The 18,623-nt window shown below is 47.0% G+C and overlaps 1 protein-coding gene across 1 annotated transcript in view; it reads right to left on the bottom strand.

Annotated features, from left to right (window-relative positions):
• Positions 1-958: 958 nt before the first annotated feature.
• Positions 959-18,623, bottom strand: part of LOC120844926 (scoloptoxin SSD14) — a 63,609-nt gene continuing 45,944 nt past the window's right edge. The window contains exons 8-13 of the mRNA XM_040216946.3: positions 15,971-16,175; positions 14,779-14,854; positions 8,220-8,410; positions 6,438-6,672; positions 4,240-4,353; positions 959-1,239 (exon numbers count right to left, since the gene is read on the bottom strand). Of these exons, the coding sequence (XP_040072880.1) occupies positions 1,093-1,239; positions 4,240-4,353; positions 6,438-6,672; positions 8,220-8,410; positions 14,779-14,854; positions 15,971-16,175 (968 nt within the window). The 3' untranslated portion in view covers positions 959-1,092. The remainder of the gene's footprint in view (positions 1,240-4,239; positions 4,354-6,437; positions 6,673-8,219; positions 8,411-14,778; positions 14,855-15,970; positions 16,176-18,623) is intronic.

Below are 18,623 nucleotides of genomic sequence, written 5' to 3' on the forward strand. Positions count from 1 at the left end.
ATTTGGCGGAAAAATTTCCCCTTAAATGTGGCGGCAGAATTTGTCGCCAAATTTGGCGGGAAAAGATTCCCCTAACTTTGGCGGGAAAACGTTCCCGCCAACTTTAGTGGGTAAATCCCATAATGCAACGCGCGCAATCACGAGCGACGTCGTCTGTGAAACACGTTGCTGCGCGCGTTGCATTATGGGATTTTTCTGTCCCACCGACGGCAACACAAACACCGACGCCGTGTTTTCTGCGACACGCGCTCCTAAACGCTATCGCGGTAAAGGTGTTTTACTTGAGAGCGCTGTGTGCGGATGAATTATAAACAACCGAAAAGTAGTGCTCATCGCCCCTGCACAGGTTGCGGTTGAAGCGTTTTTTGGGGACGGTCTCACACGCATGCTTTATTAGTATAACAGTTCTCGGTAAAACTTTATTTTAATGCACAACCAAAATAACATTATCCTTCGATGCTTTAAACAAAGCAATGGCGAAACGTATCGGCCATTATATCAACCGACACTCTTGGCGACAAAGTATACCAAATGGGTTAAAAGCGCCAACACCACCATACGATGACAGATCATGAGTCTCCGGGTACAACGGACGAAGTGAGCGTGCCATTTATGGTGCCAACAACGCGCTCAGAGTCACAAAACATGCCCCTCCCCCGCAGATCACACGAAAAGTCTATGAGGGTCGACCGGCCTCTCGGCGCAGAAATCAAGTCTGGGTTGGGAAACTGCGAACGTCACGTTTCAAACTTCCTGTTGCGTCCAAACACGTGTATCATTTTTGGGAACGGTATAAGAGAAATTGTCGTCACAACCTCCTCTCTTAACCTTCACAGCCTCCCTCGTTACTTCCTGTCTTATATACATTCGCGAAGAGTTTCCTACAATCCCTCATAACTTCACCTTAGAAAAAAAGCTCCGTTTTTACTATATACACCCCCGTGTAACTTAACCCCTTTCCTTTTAGCCCGCTCCCTGGTACCGTCCCTTTGGGCCTAGGCCCTCGGTCACTGCGGCTAGCACTCGGACGTCTTCGTGGGCGCTGTTGGGAGACGGACGTGCGGAGCCGAAAGACGAGCCCGACCGGTCCGCTCAGTCCCCGTCCACGGAACCTCCCTTGCGGAAGTCGGCGTTGGCGTAGATGCGTCCTTCTCGGCGGCCGATGCCCATCATGATGGAGAACCTGCCCTTGGGCACGACCACCTTGTGCCCTTTCTTCTCCAGCAGCCGCCTGTACACCTGCACGCAGCCGGCACCAAAAGATCACTGAGAAGGGAATGAAAGCGCAGAAAGAACCTTTATTTTCATGTCATAAAGCTCTGTACTGCCGCCGTAAATCCTCGAAATATAGCGGCGGAATTCTTTTTTTTTTTTTTCTTTTTTTTAGAGCGCAGTTCTTAGTCGCCCGTGTACGGGTTGAGCGCCGTCGGCGTCGGCGTAACCGCGAGTTGCATTATGGGACATTATCTGTAATGGCGTCCCGTGTGACGCCACGAGGGTAACATTTTCCCCCTAAATTTAGCAGAAAAAATTCCCGCCAAGCTAAGCGAAAATTCTTCCCACCAAATTTAGCGGGAGTTATTTTTTTTCCTAGTGACCTCACACATGACGTCCCGCTAAATTTTGCGGAAAGTTTTCTGCTAAATTTAGCGGGGAAATTATCGTCACGTGACCTCAACACCGTTTCAGTTTCCCGCTAAATTTAGCGGAGCGGGGAAATGTTCGCTAGATATAGCGGGAAAATTTTCGCTTCATTTAGCGAAAATTTCTCGCTCAATGGGACGCGAGCGGGAGAGGAGGAGGGGGAGCAAATACATACCCTCCTTCCCTCCTCCTCCTCAAGAACTGCGCTCTAATTCGGCATTACAGAAAATTGTAAACGTCTTTCATTTTTTCATTTAATAATTTTGGTTAAGTTTCTTAATGCATTCAAGAAGCGCATTTCTCTTTCGCAGTTGGTGTATACGAGCCAACATTCGGGCGTTGGAAGATGACGGAACGACCAAAATATTCTTATTCTTCTTACCTTGGAAATTTCTTAATAATAAGTGTGGTCGTGTAGATATTTAGACAGCGAGCTAACTGATCAGCCATCTCAAAGTTGCGACGAGTCACTCGCTGTAGATGAGCAATTTAGCCAGCGCAGTACAACCGCTATCCTGGGACCTTTTTACATACTCCACAAAGTATCGTGATACGGGACCGCACGCCGGTACGATGCTCATCCAGATCGAAACTGGCAGGGGTAGGGATTGAACCCAGGATGCTGGGTTCTGCAGTGCGAGTTTTCGCTCCACGTGCTTGGAAATTACTTCGAACACTATATCAGCGTTTTATCCGCCAGATCGTCCAGGGCCAATTCCATCCGACCAGTCGAGCGATAAAGATATAAATGCGATATGTTTCTGAATATTCACTTTCCCTTAGGGCGATAGACAAGCCCGGAATTAACTTGAAAATGATGTACTAACGTTTTATTCGGTAGATAACTCTTGAGGGAAAGTGCGTCTGCACTCTCTTTGAGTGAATAATAGGATGGTGCCTTTTTTCTACAGAGGCTCGGATGATATCGATTTGCTTTCTGGATGGCTGGACCGATTAACCTAAGACCAACGACCGGGGTTAAGAATGACTGGCGGGCAGTACAAATATGGGAGCGCGCCAAGTGTGCAGAGAGTCTCTGGCAGACTTTTACGTAGTCCGTGTCAAGTGACGAATTACCTATGATTCTTTGCATCTAGAAGTAATTTTCTAACGGAATAGTTACATATTTGCTAAAGTAATTGTAAAGTCATTTTCTTACATATTTACGCAACAGCTTCGTTGTAAACCCTTGCAATCTTTTTCACAACACCCCCCCCCCCCCCCCAGCAAAAAAAAAAGAAAAAGTGTTATAATTTCGGTGAATTTTGGCGCCTTACGCTGTTTCCACTCTTCTTCGTCCCTGTCGCTTTGGGCGCTTTTATGTATTTGTCATTTTGGTAAAGTCGTCCGCAGTGACGCTGTCAGGAGCAATGGCAGCTCTAAAGGAGGCTTGGCACTCTTCAGTTCCACAAAGCCTTTCTTTAGAACGCCAAACCCCTGGATATTTTTTTGTCTAGATCCTGACAGCAAAGTCGGGATATTTAAATGTGCATATCTAAACAAAAATAGGAAGTACGAGCAAACTATTTTCGCCTTTTCTTTTTTTGCTATCGAAGGCGGGCAAGAGGAGGATAAGTGATCGGACTCTTCGAGAAGACCGAGGCAGTAAGTGTGTTTTGGAACTGCATCAAGAAAGGTACGTACCGCAAACGTGCGTTTACGTCGCCTTGTTTTAACCGACGTTCAAATTAATTGTTCTTAGAGTATTGTGGTGTTTTTATTTCTTTATTACTTATATAAACATCGAGAAAGTTTTATTTTTTTATTCACCAACGTCCCAACCGAGGCTCGACCTGTTCAGTGCCAAATAAAGCATATAGATCAAAACCGTAAGTGTCGTTTAATTTTCACGTGTAACTATACTCTGTCCAACCAACTTTGTTTGCTACCGTCTGGCAATATTTGCTGGTATAGTTAGATGTACAGAAATCAATTCTTATTCCTCGTTTAGCCAGTTGTATGACGGCTTCTACAGCTTCGCGATTCCAACAGTATCGGGCACTGGCAGCAACGACGAAGGTTCGTTCTTTTTTTCAGGGTAAGGAGCCGTTCCATCGATTCGCTGGAGAAGCGCAATGCAGTGATTCCAGCATTCGTAACGCATATTATGGTACTCTCATCCAGCGCCTCAGTTGAAAGGGTATTCAGTGTAGCGGTCGGCATTTTCACAAAAAAAAAAAAAAGAGGCAAGATGTTTGCCGAGATTTCTGAGAGCCAGCTGTGGCCCAAAATACTCAAGGTCGATAATTGGGACTTGTGGCAACAATAAACACTAATAACCCTCTTCTTTTTGTTTTGTTAATTCAGGAGAGCAATCTTGAAAGTAACGCCACAATAGTAACGGACTAGTTACTGGAGTAAAGGTCACTTACTTTCCTAGAAGTCTAATTGTAATTGCAATAATTACAATTCAGTCTCGAGTAATTTCCAATGTAATTCTTTACGTTTTTTTTAGTAAGGTGTACAAGCGTGCTCCCCCGCGAGCCACGTGCCTTCAGGCTCTGAACATCTCGTCTCCGCAGCCGCCCAACCGTCCTGAAGTGCGGGAGGATGGGTCCAAGAAGGACAGCACTGCTTCCCGGCGGCAGAGCTCACCTGTGGGAAGTTCGCCTCGACGTCCACTTGATTGGGCAGAAGCTGGTGGTGCACCCTGGGGAAGTCAATCGCCTCCTTGATGTTGTTTCCTTGCCACAGATATCGCATGCTCACCTGAAATAGTCAAAGTCCAATCTTTGCGAACGAGTGCTAAATATAATTATTTCAATTTGAGAAGAAAAAAAATCAAGAATACTAAGCACGAACGCGGACAACCACTTTATATAAATAAATATGTAATTACCTTCCGTTTTTTTTTTCTTCAGATATTAGTAAGAGATAAAGTGGACGCATTTTTGTCAAGGTAAAGAACACGAGTTTACCAAAAGAAGAACTCATCAGAACGCTTAGCAGTCAGCTTTGTTCTCGACAAGTTACACTGTCTGGAGTACCTGAAAGCTTACTGGCTAGCAATGCTCTTGGAAGGCCCTGGTTTGAGCTTAGCTATAGGTCGTTCTTTGTGTGACGGTTGCCATGTTGAAATTTGACGTAGTTGGGGTTTTCGTGTAGGCGGCAGGTGCGCGCCACTAGATGAAGGACCAACAACAATACTAAGGAACATTTACAAAGATAATAATGTGATTATAACATGGGAAGGAAAGGCAACGGGTAAAATAGAGATAAGACGAGGCCTTAGGCAGGGGTGCCCGTTATCGCCTTTGCTGTTTTTGTTGTATCTGAGAGAATTGGAGGATAGACAAGAGAAAAGTGGGCTTGGATTGGACCTTTCGTACAGTAAGCTAAACCAAAAAATTCAGCAATCCTTATCGGGATTGACGTATGCGGATGATATCGTACTAATGGCTAACAACAGGATAGATTTGCAGGAATCAATGAGCATCTGTGGTAGGGAAGGAGAGAAATTAGGTTTAGAATTCAGTAGTGAAAATCAGCAGTCATGTTTTTTAACAATGATGAAGTTGAGAGGCTGAAGATACAGAATATTACAGTTGAAAGAGCTAGTAAATACAAGTATCTAGGAGTATGGATATGTGATGGTGTAGAATATCTCAGTGAGCATGAAAAGTATATAATAGGTAAGGGCAACAGAAATGCAGCTGTAATGAAAAATAGAGTACTTTGGAATTACAACAGGTATGAGGTGGTGAGAGAGATTTGGGAAGGGGTCATGGTGCCTGGCTTGACTTTTGGAAACGCAGTGCTATGCATGAAATCCGAAGTGCATGCAAGACTAGAAATAAAACAGCGCAGAGTAGGTAGGCTGGCTTCACATTGCAAAACGCCAAACCAAGGAGTACAAGGAGACATGGGATGGGCGTCATTTGAGGGCAGGGAAGCCGTGAGCAAGATAAAATTTGAGGATCGGTTGAGGCAAATGGATGGGGAGCAATGGGCACGAAAGGTTTTCAGCTATTTATACTAGAGGAGTGTAGACACAAAAGGGAGACAGCGCACTAGGAAATTAAGAGGAACGTTTTTAGGTTATAGTGGAGTTACGGAAGAGCAGGTCTCAGTTAAGAAGATAGTTAAGGCCACAGAAAAAGATTGGTGGCTAGAGGGGATGCAGACAAAGACGGCTCTGGAGAGCTATAGATTAAACAAAACAGTTATTGCCAAAGGAAACATTTATGACAATTCTAGGGGAAGCTCATTGTTTTTAGAGGCGAGGACGGGTGTTCTGCGAACCAAAACATGCAGAGTGAAGTACCAGGAAATTAATACAGTGTGTACTGCTTGTGGAGAGGAGGACTAGACGGCTGAGCACATGATACTCTACTGTAAAGGGCTTCACCCTATGCCTACCGAAAACAACCTAGATTTAATAAAGTCATTGGGTTTTAAAGACAGCGAAGGAAGAGTGGATTTCAAGACAGTAGAGATTACCAAGCAAAGATTAAGTGAATGGTGGCAGAAAGGGAGAGAAAACTAAGTATGTTCTTATTAACTGATGACAAGGGGGTTTTATAGCCTCACTTTCTTTTCAGTGCGGAGTGAATATAGTTTTTGCATTTAAATATTCTAAGCTTAAATTGTAAAACAAAATGGCTAGGTGGCGTAAGCTACCGCCCGATCCAAAGGGCTCAGCCGGACTCATCCATACATTCAAACATGAGTTGGTCTATACGTGCTCGCGGAGAAGAGCAGGAAAAAAAGTGTGTCCAACATTGCAGCGGGTATGAATGCGATTGAAGACGCAGGCCCAGGTGTATATGTGAGTGACGAGCAGTGGAACGTACGAGCGCGATTCCCGAGGTGATCTTGGCGCCCCCCGCGCCTCCGAGCACCAGCTGGACGTCCCCGTCTCGGCCGACGACCACGGCAGGCGCCATGGACGACATTGGCCGCTTTCCCGGGGCCGCGTAGTTGGCCTCCGAAGGAGCTACGCCGTACAGGTTTGAGGTTCCGGGGACGGAGAAGTCGTCCATCTCGTTGTTTAGCATCACGCCTCCGGACCTCACCATGCTACCAAAGCTGAAATTAAAAAAAAAAAAAATTGACGCTTGTGTTTAGTAGACGCCCTAAGGTCGATCTCCCTTTAACGACACTGGTTTACGCATGGCTTCCAACGCGGATGCACAACCAGTGACACGTCATATTCGCACGATTCGTGAACTCGCTTCTATTGTGGACAAGGTTGGCCAAGGTGCAATTCCTTTTTCCATTTTGCGAAGGTTTTTGATAGAGTATCGCGCTTCAAAATAACCTAGAAACTTGAACAGCTACTAAAACATGGTTGTCTTTGACAATGGATGGATTCTTACCTTACGAATCGTCGTCAGTGCGTTATTGTTGGCAATGTGAAATCTGTTAAATTACCCGTTACTTCAGGAGTACCCCAGGCTCGGTACCCGATTCTTTGCTTTTTTGGTGTATGTTAATAATCTCCGGGTTGACAAGCCCTCAGTACAGTGGGCATAAAGCATCCCAGCATACTTCTGGTGAGTGAAGGTATGTCACTTGAGTAAACGCTCGATTTTTAGGTTCGTAGGTAAACTTTTCTCCGCAACCGTTAAAAGGCCAGTGAGCTTTTCTCCGCATCGGACACTTTTGCGGTGAACTTTTGTCTGATAAGCTTATCTGCGGTGAGGTTTTCTCCCCCGTCCGACAAATACCGGCCCCTCCACCGGACAATCATTCAAATCATTCACTTGGTGGTATACCTCTGCACGGAAGGCGAACAACCCCAGTCGAAAACGAAATCAAAATAAATGACTGGTATCGGTTTAGTGGCACGAAATATGATCACAGCGAAGCATTACGTCAAAGTGAAGTCGCGTACTCCACTGAAACCTATTTTAAATATGCGACCAGCGGCTCTTTAGCGTGCGGCAAGCGGGTTAGTTTTTAGTCGAGAAACACTGGCGCAGCACTCTGGTGATGTCACATCGCTGAGGAGCTGCGGTTGATTGGTTGGCCAATCTGGCTTGTTCGGTAGGCCACACACTTTCGGTGTGCAGCCATCGAAGGAGAGCGAAAAGTCGTTGGTACAGCGTCGTTTAACCTTTCTATCTTTTGGAGCTCTTCGAGATGATCAACGAGCGAACGTTCGCATTTCATAGTTGGGTCGCGCAACAGGAACCGCGGCCGGAACGTTCCGATTATTAGAACTGCCTTACGTTGCTGCTGTACTTATTGAAGATGCCTCCCGCATGGGAAACGAAACGTTTAATTTTTATTTTATATTACGTCAAGTCGGTGTTTTTATTTTAATTATGACGTCTCCAGGCGTTTGGAGTATTTTTGCATCGATTGACGCGGGAGGAAATTAACATATCCAGTCCGTGCAATTACTTGGCGCGTCGTCTGCTCGAATCACACTCACTACGTCATTGGAGAGCGCCCGCGAAGTGGCGCCAACGAGACATCCCGTCGCCAATATATCGACGGGTCATTATGCCACTTGCCCTATTCATTGGTTCAAACGAACAAAGGCAGGTCAGCAATAGGTGTACCAAGGACATGGCGGGTAAGAACCCGTGCAGGAGCTTCGGAGAGTGTACGGCGTTCGAACCACGTACTAGAAGTTGACAGTGCTCGTGACCGCGACGGCATCTCCGTTGGGACTCAGGAAGGACGCGTGGGCGGTCCCGTGGTCCGGTTGGAACGGCTCTTCTCCGAAGTAATGGACCGCCTGGTCGAACGTCCTCGCATCGTCGATGAGCCACCTGGTGGCCAGGGCCTGCTCCACAGAAGTCAGGTTACCCACCAACTGCAGTTTGAGGGAAACATAGTATTAATAAGAAGTCAATCTAGTCTCCTATTTGTTCCGTCTAATGGCAGGTTCACACACTCGCAACTGCTTACGCTCAAGTGCCTTAAAACCTCTTGGAATCTCTTACGACGAGAGGATATACTGACGTCATCTATTGGGCAATCGTGGAACACTTGGCACTTCCGTATATTTTCTATTTTTGTCGCGCATCATTCTTTCCCTGTTGGCTCGCAAAACTTTTGACAATATTATAAACGACCACTTCTCATAGACATTTGATCTTATGAAAACCGGGAAACCTTAGCTCTAGTGAAATGCGGTGCCAGGGTCACCTCATCGACGGTGTCAGCGTGTGTGTGTTCAGTCGTCGTAAGAATTCACAAGAGCTCAGTCCTAAGATTTCTTGGTAATATTTGCTGGCCAATACAGGGGGAGCATAAAGTGTTTCCATGATTAAAAAAAACCTTACCTTAAATACGATGACTGATAGAAGCACGGAAGTTATGGCATCACGTAGGCCCACTCGTCAAATTTTATCGTTTGCTTTGTTTGTCATGCAACAGATAGCGCTGCGATCACCAGTTTCAGCATGGCGTGGATGAAGAAGAACCCGCAGTTTTGTGTGTGTTTTGAGGTACACCCGCCGGGGCGATATGAAGGTGAACGCCGGACCGTCGACCGGTTCGTGCTATCAGCGCCCTGGCGCGGCTGCCGTGACGGCTCGCTTTTTTATCGCGCGCTTCGCCGAGATTAAGCGCTTGGATCGAGCGTTGTTTTCAGATCTGCTGCTACTCCCTGCAGAAAGCGTGGAAGTGGGTTTCAATTTCGGCATCGCTTTTCGTGGGCGCCGTGCCCACGCTATTGCCGGCAAATGATTTGCACATTGCACGTGAACTAGGGTGAACGTTGTTCGGCATGGTTTTTCAGGGACTCAACCGCTTTCTTCGTTCATGAACGAACGATAATTACTGCGAACGGTAATAACTGTTCTTTTTATGAAGCGGAAAGTATAAGTTACTTTTTGATTTGTTCCGCAGTCTTCCGGTTTATTAGCACATATCATAACAAAAAAAAATTACTAAATGACATTGTCTACCGATAGCGTCTGAAAGGCTCTTTCCGCAATCCTCGCGCTTTCTGTGGGGAGTAGCAGCAGAGCTGAGAACAGCGCTCGATCCAAGCGCTTAATCTCGGCGAAGAGCGCGATAAGAAAGCGAGCCGTCACGGCAGCCGCGTCATGGTGCTGATAGCACGGAGCGGTCTACGGTCCGGCGTTCACCTTCATATCGCCAGCGGGTGTACGTGTGTGGTATTACGAAGATAAATCTCCAGTTACACTTTAACGACAGCTCAGAGATGCGTAAGGTCCATCATCCATGCTCATCTCAGACGTCGCACTTCGACTTGACTTTTGAAGAATGCACTGAAAAGCGCTCAACACAACTTTGAGAGGCTCTTCATGCACTTTAGGTCAAACTAAAGTCATCAGATCTTTGGAAAGTAGCGCCATTGGTTTGCCTGCCTTCAAGCAGGACACAAACAGGCACTAGCGTGCAGACGACCAAACCTTGAAAGGTGACTGGCTGATCGGTCTCAGTTGCCATGGCAATCGCCATTTTGGTACGTTCAAATATTCGGAGCTCCGAAAGGGTCGTTCTGAACCGGTCGCTCCAATATCGCTATTGAGCCTCATCGTACTCGATACGTTCTTATGCTTCGTTTCAGCTTCCGTCCGAGCGCAGCCAAAGGCTGAGGGACGGTTCGCAACTTCGAAAAGAGCATTCCTACGCACCACAAAGTAGTCCGCAAAAGTTTTTTTTTTATATATAACTGTTTTGTGAGTAAACAGTGCACAATATTCCAGATATCTACTGCTGAAAATTATTTGCAACTAAAGGAATTAAATATCTGAAGTTTATAATTTTATTAATATATGTAAATGCATGTGGTTTGGTTAAAGCACATACATCCGCTGGCAACACGGCTGTAGCGCTCAGTTTTTCTGTGTGATTTCGTTCCCGTAATATACCGTAATGGCCGAATAATGTGCTTCGCTGCTTTCCTCACCGAGTCGCTTCAAAACGTCCTTTCGCAAAGGTACATTTGGGCGTCAGGCGCGAGAGCTCGAGATGAATGTCTGCTTTTAAATTCGGCAGGAGACTCCGGCCGCATCGTACCGCGAATGCGTTGTAAACAAGAAAAGCGTCCGGGCCACTGCGAGTCACTGATACGCGGCGAACTCAGGGCACCCTTTTACCTGCCGATCACATTGAACGCCGAGAAGCTGGTAAAGTGAAAAGGACTGCGCCTCGAGCCCTGGTACATCCAGACAATACAAGGAAACACCAACGGCCGGGTCATCGGGCACCTTGCAACCTGTACTTACATCTCGAAACAATGCCGAACAGGTGGAAAGCTCGGACACAGACGGCAGCGGCCAGCCTACGTACTGGCATCCCCTGTGACTAAATTTCAGAACGTGAAAGGGAATTTTTTAAACCTGTAGCAGACGATACCACCCGTAGCAGACGAAATACTCGGCGAGCGCGGGCGGCGCGGACGACCAGCGGCGCAGCGGAGTGATACAAAGGTGCAGGCGAGATCGCTTGACCTATTGCCGGCGTCTGATTGGCTCCGGCCACGCGTAGCTTTGGCTGCGCTCGGACGGAAGCTGAAACGAAGTATAGTCAATATACGCATTTTATCACTGTGCATGCAATCCAGTTATCAATCCTGCTAATAACCACAGATTTATTACAGTGATATCGTTTTTCTTGCGTAGTGCGAGACAGGGAAGTTATTTTTCAAAGCCGCCACGCACCGACGCCGCTTGTGGTGGCGGTGCGACGATGGGCGCTTGTTTCGCCGGTGAGTGCATACCAGAATCGCGGTATTCTAGAAATGCCTTTATAAAGAAACCTATCACGGAGAGTTTGGATCGTCTCACCAGAATGGAGAGATATCACGCAGAAACTGCTCATTCCATGAACCAAAATGGCGACCGCACGGAATGCTTGGCCGTGCTATTTTTTTTTTCTTGTATTTTCCCAGGATCTAGAGCAGGGGTGGCCAGGCTGACCCGGCCTAAGAGCCGCAAACAAAACCACGAAACTTCCAAGAGTCGCGGGGGGGGGGGGGGGGGGGGGGGGTTTGTTTGGAGCAATAAACGAAACTCGAATTACTTTCAATCTATCTGAGTCAAAAGCAGTCCCAGTGTACGTCAAAAGCAGTCCAACCGTAACCTGTCTTTCGATTTAAAACGCGTTCCATTTCTCTTTTTGGGAAAGTGGTCGTGTGGCCGGGAGGGAGCAACACCTCCTAGAGTGGAGGGAGGTGGAGGAGGAAGTAGGGAAGGGGGAAGGGAGAGGAAAGGGAGCCGCGAGCCGCACTTTAACACGCGAAGAGCCGCATGCGGCTCGCGAGCCGCAGCTTGGCCACCCCTAATCTAGTGAATTTAGGCCAAAACAGTTTTGTGCATGCCACGAACGCTGTCAGTCTCTTTGCATACCACGCTTTGACGCGTCGAACATCTGGCGGATCTAGTCCATACTCATTTCTCAACTGTCTTTGAACTGTAACCGGCAGTCTACTTTTGCGATACCACAAAACACGCAGCGCTTTCTTCTTCGTTGATGCCATGCGGAAACAGGCAATCGCTGCCCCGCCTGTAACGAAACAAAAGGCTCGGTAAGTCGTCCTACATAGCGCCATCACTTCCCTGTTGCTATTCGTCACATATTTATTTTAACGATAAGTTAAGATAAGACGGAAGCCATAAAAAAGTGATAGGGAACGCGGTCACACTTGCTCATTGGTGCCCTCGCAGGGTCTACCGCGCGAGGCTAGTAACCGCGGTAGTTGTTTCTACCGCACTTCGGTAGCTTGTAGTTCCCGTGGTAGCCCCCAGAGAGCGTCACTATTAGATAGATAGCATTGTCGAACTTCAACAGGCATGAAGTGCTAATGAAAACTCAAAAAGGAGCTCGGGTTTGCTTTTGGAAACGCGGGTGTGCTCATTAAACCGAACGTCCAAGCGATGCAACGCGGTAAGGGAATCTATAGCTCTGAGAGCACGTGGTAAAACACCGAATCAATAAGTATAACGCGATATGGGATAGTCCTCGTTCATAGACTGGAAGGTTATATACTCCGTCTCATCGTACGATGAATTAAAGCCCAATGCCACAGGCCACCGGGTCCAATCACGAGCCTGTTAGAAACGACGTGGTATATTTGCTCTGTCGTACGTATGAGTGCGCCAAGACGCGTCATGCGGAGGCGAGTTTTTCGTCTACTTATCTAGCTCTCCCGGCGTCTCCGTCTGATTGCTGATGGGTTTTTGCTCAACTTACACCCGTGTTCCCAGTTCCTTGTCCCAGAACGAATGGTTACGACATTCAAGGAATCTCGACCGCTGACCCATCTGCGTGTGCTTTCTTTGTATTGCCGTCAGCCACGTGCGCGCCCCGGTTGCCGCTAGAATTAGATTGTTATGGCTAAGGCGCACGAAACAACTTTATGTCAGTGTTGCCTGCGCGCCCTTCAGCTTCTCCAAGCAGGCGACATGTTTACAAAATGTGGCACGAATATTTATGACACTAAATACCAAGTACCTTTATCGCACCAATATAAAATAGCCCGCTATCACAACAGAGAACCGTATGCTTAAGATTAGTGCTCTTCGTGCTCTGCGTATCGGAATTTCTCTCGCACACTATTTTGCAATGCGGATGGAAAATTTTCTGAGGTAGTACTCCACTCGCCAGCTTTCGGACCATAGTTCAAGGTAGGGTGAGACGGAGTATAGTAGGGAGATAAACGTAGAAGATAAGACTCCAAGAACTAGATGAGTGACGATGAACACGAACAGTCTTTGTAAGTATTTGTACAAGAGGACACTCAACACAAGATGAAAAAGCCAGACCAGTTAAAAAAAATATTGGCGATTGACCCCAGCCAAGTCTTCCCAGGGAAGGAAGGAACGACGTAAACAGATGGTGTTTGTGTGTGTGTGTGGGGGGGGGGGGGGGGGGGGAAGCTATATATTTATATATATATATATATATATATATATTTTTTTTTTTTTTTTTTTTTTTGTGGCAGGAGCGACGCAGATTACTTGATACTCTTTAAGAAGATGGCTAAAGCAGTAGAAAAAAATGTCATGCGGTTATGCGAACTAAATCGTTTTTGGCTAGATTCGGATCTTTTAAGGGGAATATCGCCATAGCAAGGAGGGGACATTGCTCGTTGTTTGAGGCCGGGATGTTGGTGTTGCGAACTAAGATCTACACAATTAACTAACAAAATGTGGATACTGGCTGTGGAGTATCCACAGGCAGTATCTTAGAGATTAGAAGGAAACTACTGAACTCTTTATATTACATAGTGGAGAATTTTATCTGAAGTTGACGAAGGCAGAACTGATTTAGTCAAGGCATATTATAATTTTAAGCAGTATATAAAGGCCTTAATCTTTTTTTGTGTATTGGGTAATATTTTTAAGCTTTTGGAATTGAAAACATTTGCTAGATGACGCAAGCTGCCACACGATTTAAAGGGTTCAGTCGTATTCGTCCACTGATCCGTTCATCTCGACAATGGGGGTAGGAAGAGGAGGAGCGACGCTGAAGCCAGCTCAACGAGAACATCTCAAGTGAAGCCGAAAGTAGAGGACGCGGTCGGTGTCCCCAAGGGGGACCGAAACCCAGCCAGTACCGCTGTTGGCGCTCCGTGGCGCAAAATCAGCGGTCTTTTCCGTCCAATGGCGACTTCTGAATTCGGTCATCGTTGGGGAAGTGTCCCTCCAAACCGGAAGTCTCCCCCGGCTTCACTTCTGGTCATGTTGCCTTAGAAAGCTTCCTACCTCCACAATCTCGACAAAGGAGGGTCGGTCAGGGAGCATTTGCGAAGGTTTGTCGCCACTATAGCCCGTTCAGCCCTAAGCTGAGACTGCGGTGGCAGCCATGTGCCCCCCGAACCAATCAGCCGCCTCCCTGCCATCAGCTGAGCCGGCTCTCTGCGCGTGGGAGAGACCTTGAACTGGTCCAATGAGGGCCTGCTTCTACCGCCGTCTCAGCTGAGGGCTGAACGGAGTTCGCTCGCCAAATTGGGCCAATGTTGGATTCTGGGGCTCATTTAACCTTCAAAACACGCTAAGAAAATTTTAAAAAGCAATGCCGAAAACAAGTTTATTTCGAGAAAAAAAAATCGAAGCCAAAGCTATAGACTCCCGTGCGCACAACCACCTTGAGCACCGATCGAAACTGGGCGCGTGCGTTCCTCGCTACTTTTGAGAGGCTACTGTTTCCTCGAGTATGAGTACCTTCGCGTTCCAGCTAGGCGAAATGAAACTTGAAACGCACCTGACCTAGTTCCACAAACTTGGGGTCTCCCAAGAGGGCCCTCTGTGCGTAGGCGAACTTACAGGCCTCCAGGAATCTGGGCAGGGAAACATTCGGCATCGTAGAAAAGGGCAACGCGGCAGACTGTGGTACGCGTTAAGGCTGCTTCACATACCACCACTGCTTACGACCCTGAGCCTCAAAACATTATAATATCTCTTGCGGCGAGAGAACACACTGGCGCCATCTATCGGGTGGAACACCTGTACTTTACCTATATTTTTTTTTTTTCTTTTATCTACGGAATACCTACAGCGCTTCGAGGGCATCATCAGGGGAAGAAAGTAACAAACACGAAAAACGCAAAATGGTCACTTGTCCGCACAATTAGTTATATAGCCGAGAAAAAAAAATACTCTATCGTCCAAGGTGCTTACCCCTTCCTCTGGCAGAGTCGTATGCGTCAGTTTTCGTCCCGTTTTCGTGTTTCTTCTTTCCGGTTGTTTAAGTATATTTCCAAACACGCTCGTTTTTAATGTCAATTCTACTCTCTTTTTGCACTTAGAAAGAAAAGGAATTACAGAAACTGCTTGTTTTACAGGGATATTCAAAAACCTTTCAAGAGTTGCCACATCTTGCTGAAACGTAGGTTGGCCTCAAAAGATATTCACTATACTGTACTGTACTTACTATAACCATAATGTACTTTATAATCGCATTTATCATAACGATAGAGTAACAATATAGTTATAAGATATGTGAGGAAAAAATTTGTTTTAATTTTTGCCTTCGAAAGTTTGCCTTCGAAAATTTGATTTTAATTAATTTTGTTTTAATTTTTGCCTTCAAAAATAATAAGACATTTCGACCTGGAATATGCGAGGAAATATTGATGAGGCAATACAAGAATGTGTGGCAATCCCCCACTTATCGTGAACACCTTCCAGCGGCGTGGAGAGATCAAAACGATGTTTTAACGCTTACCAAAAGTGACGAGGATGGCTGCGCCCTTCTGGGAAAAGTGTGTAGACGACCATTTCTCATATAAAGTGCGTACATTTGATTTTACGATTACAGCAAAATTTTCGCTCTAGCGAAACGCAGTTCCCCGGTCACCTTATAGTTGACGCCAGCTTGCCAGTGAGTTCTCTCGTCGCAAGAGATTGTAAGAACTCGGTCCTAAGCAAACGCTAGTCTGTCAACGGGCCTTCACCTGTGCAAGGTGAGGACATCGTCTGCGAGTCTCTCCTTGGCGTCGGTCCTGAAGGCGTCCATGATGCCCATGATGTAGCCGAGGACAGGACCGCTGCCCGGCGGTGGTACGGAGTACAGGGTGAGGTTGTCTTTGAAGCTTACGTTCACGGGGACGTGCCACTCTGCCTGATAGGACGCCAGGTCTTCGAGGGTCATGTTACCCCCTGCATCAGAAACGTGTTTTTACCACCGAGGCCATCTGCCAATGGGGTGAAATCTCCAGACGCTGGTTAGAGGGGCATTCAAGTGGATTCGGAGACCGTCTATCTATTGTCATAACTCAATCTACGGGCTCTAAGCATCCCAAGAAACCCAAATTACATTCAAGAGCGGCCGATTTTCTTATTAAAAATCCAATTAAAGATCGTGCCACGCCCCCCCCCCTCCCCTTTTTTCCACGCCTAGGCGCAGAAAGTGGGGCGTGGCTGATCTTTTTACTGGATAGTTAATAGGAATATCGGCCGCCCTTGAATGTAATTTTGATTTTTAAAAGATGCTTAGAGCCTGCAGATTGAGACACAATTTAGGGAAGGGGGGAGCACTAGTCTCCACTAGGGGGGGCTGGATGGCGCATTGAGAAAACAAATATGAAGCCACCGGAAGTAAGCGGCTTGTCCCGGAAGTGAGCTCTTGGCAGGCTTTGTAACCCTTCCGAGTGATGGTTCGAAAGGTGTCGAGGGCGCTAGATTTTCGCTTGTTCCCCCAGAAGAGCCTGCTTGTTAGGCAGTGAGAGCGCATGCAAACCCGAGAAGTATCATGGGAAGCCATTCAATGTAAACATTTTGAGATTCTAGTTGATCGAGTGTGAATATCTCAAGTTCAAATGCTTCATTCCCGGGATTTCATCCAGAACGGGAGTATTAAAACCCAATGAAAGACACAAAAAAGCATGGTCCAAAACATCTACTGTAAGCACTAGGAAGCCCAGCGTACGCCCGACTTCCGGGACAAGCATCGAACTTCCGGTGGCTTCACTTCTGCCAGGCTCGGAGAGCAGCTAAGCGCCATCCAGCCCCCTATAGTAGAGATCAGTGGGGGGGGGGGGGAGAGTGGGGGGGAGAGGGGGGGGGGAGAGGGTAGCCCTACTCCCCGCCCGGTGCTTACAAAACTAAAAAGTACCTATCCTCGGCTCACATGAGTTGGAGAGATGATTGGCAAGTGAAATGTTGGTTGTAAACTTGATCTCCGGTCAATAGTAGTATTTCAATCGACATTATTGTTTTATGTTCCAGAAAGAAACAATCTCGATAGAGTCATTTTCAAAAATATCTCGAGATTGACTTTCTGCTTCGGTTTCAAAAGATAACAAAGATTGCTGCCGGCGTCTGTGGAGTGATCAACCAGCGCAGCTCGTCGAGCTCGTCTGTTTTTATGGGGCGAGTCGTTCTGCGTTCCCCGAGGTGTTTAGAGAAAGATCTCCTCAACCGACCTAGTTTGCAGAAAACAACTGCCGCAAACACGCGCCTTCGGAAGCGCCGTTGCCGCTGTCCGGGTGCTTGGGCTCGTAGCGGGACTGGCCGAAGCCTAGCGTCCCACTTCAACGGGTATGTTGGTTCATCTGGCCTGATTTGTACCTTTGCGCGTGTTGCTGCCGAATAAAGATATTGGTCCCCTTAAAGAAAGGCTTCGCTGCTCTGCAAATTGTGCGACCGTTGTGATTGCAACCATTGTTTCAATCCCGAGAAGATATCGAGAGGTAAGAATTGGTGAGCGATTTGGTTGGAGGCAATCGGGCGTTCGGCTCGCATCTAACTTCTTCAGGTTTGTTCCCGTCATTTCGGTTCGAAAGGAAAGTAGCAAGTTTTGCAGTGCACCTGGCTTGCCAAACCGAATATTTTTAGGTCACGTTTTAAATGTGCGTCATGACGCTCACTCACCTTGCTCGCGGATGCCTTGCGAAAAAATTAACAAGAACAGAAAAGCTGGAAGGACTAAATATTTATTTTGTTGATTTTTTCAGACCTTTCAGCCGGTTTTAGCGCACATCTGCAGACGCTGGCAGACGCTTGTATTGAACCGTGGCTTGTGCATAATGGAACGCTAGAACGCCGTTTTTATGGTCGGGACTAGCAAGCGTTGCACAATGTTTTCGACTGGGGCGGAATAGCAGACAAACGAAGGCGAAAACGGACGCCGACGCGGAGCTTTCATGTCCGCGTCTGGGCGTTGCAGACGACGATAAACGGTGGTGGAATAGCAGACGACACCAGAGGCTCTCGTGCGTCTGCTCGCACCACTAGACGCGGTGTCAGACTTCAAGACTAGACGCACCGGATGTTGGGAGAATGGAGACAATAGGCTCCTGAGCATGTTCGGCCGAGCAGCCAAGCCAATGCAGTAGGAATGGGCGGGGCCACTGATCTATGGGCGGGGCTTAGAACAGGTCGTGACCTCCACCTACATTGCGTCTAATGGCCGTAAATATCACCCCTCCCCTCAAAAAAAAATTTTTTTTCGTGGAGAAAGTATGAAAAGAATAAGTCTCCCAGATATGCACTTTAAAAAAACTTTTTTTTTTAATTTAGTTTCTTTTTATTAGGCGGATCGTTCGACATGTATCAGTAACTGGACACCATTCCTGGGCACTTTGTTCACAGCGCATGGCCAGAGCG

This window comes from Ixodes scapularis, unplaced genomic scaffold (assembly GCF_016920785.2).
Source record: "Ixodes scapularis isolate PalLabHiFi unplaced genomic scaffold, ASM1692078v2 PGA_scaffold1__304_contigs__length_218370807, whole genome shotgun sequence".
NCBI classification, from domain to species: Eukaryota; Metazoa; Arthropoda; class Arachnida; order Ixodida; family Ixodidae; genus Ixodes; species Ixodes scapularis.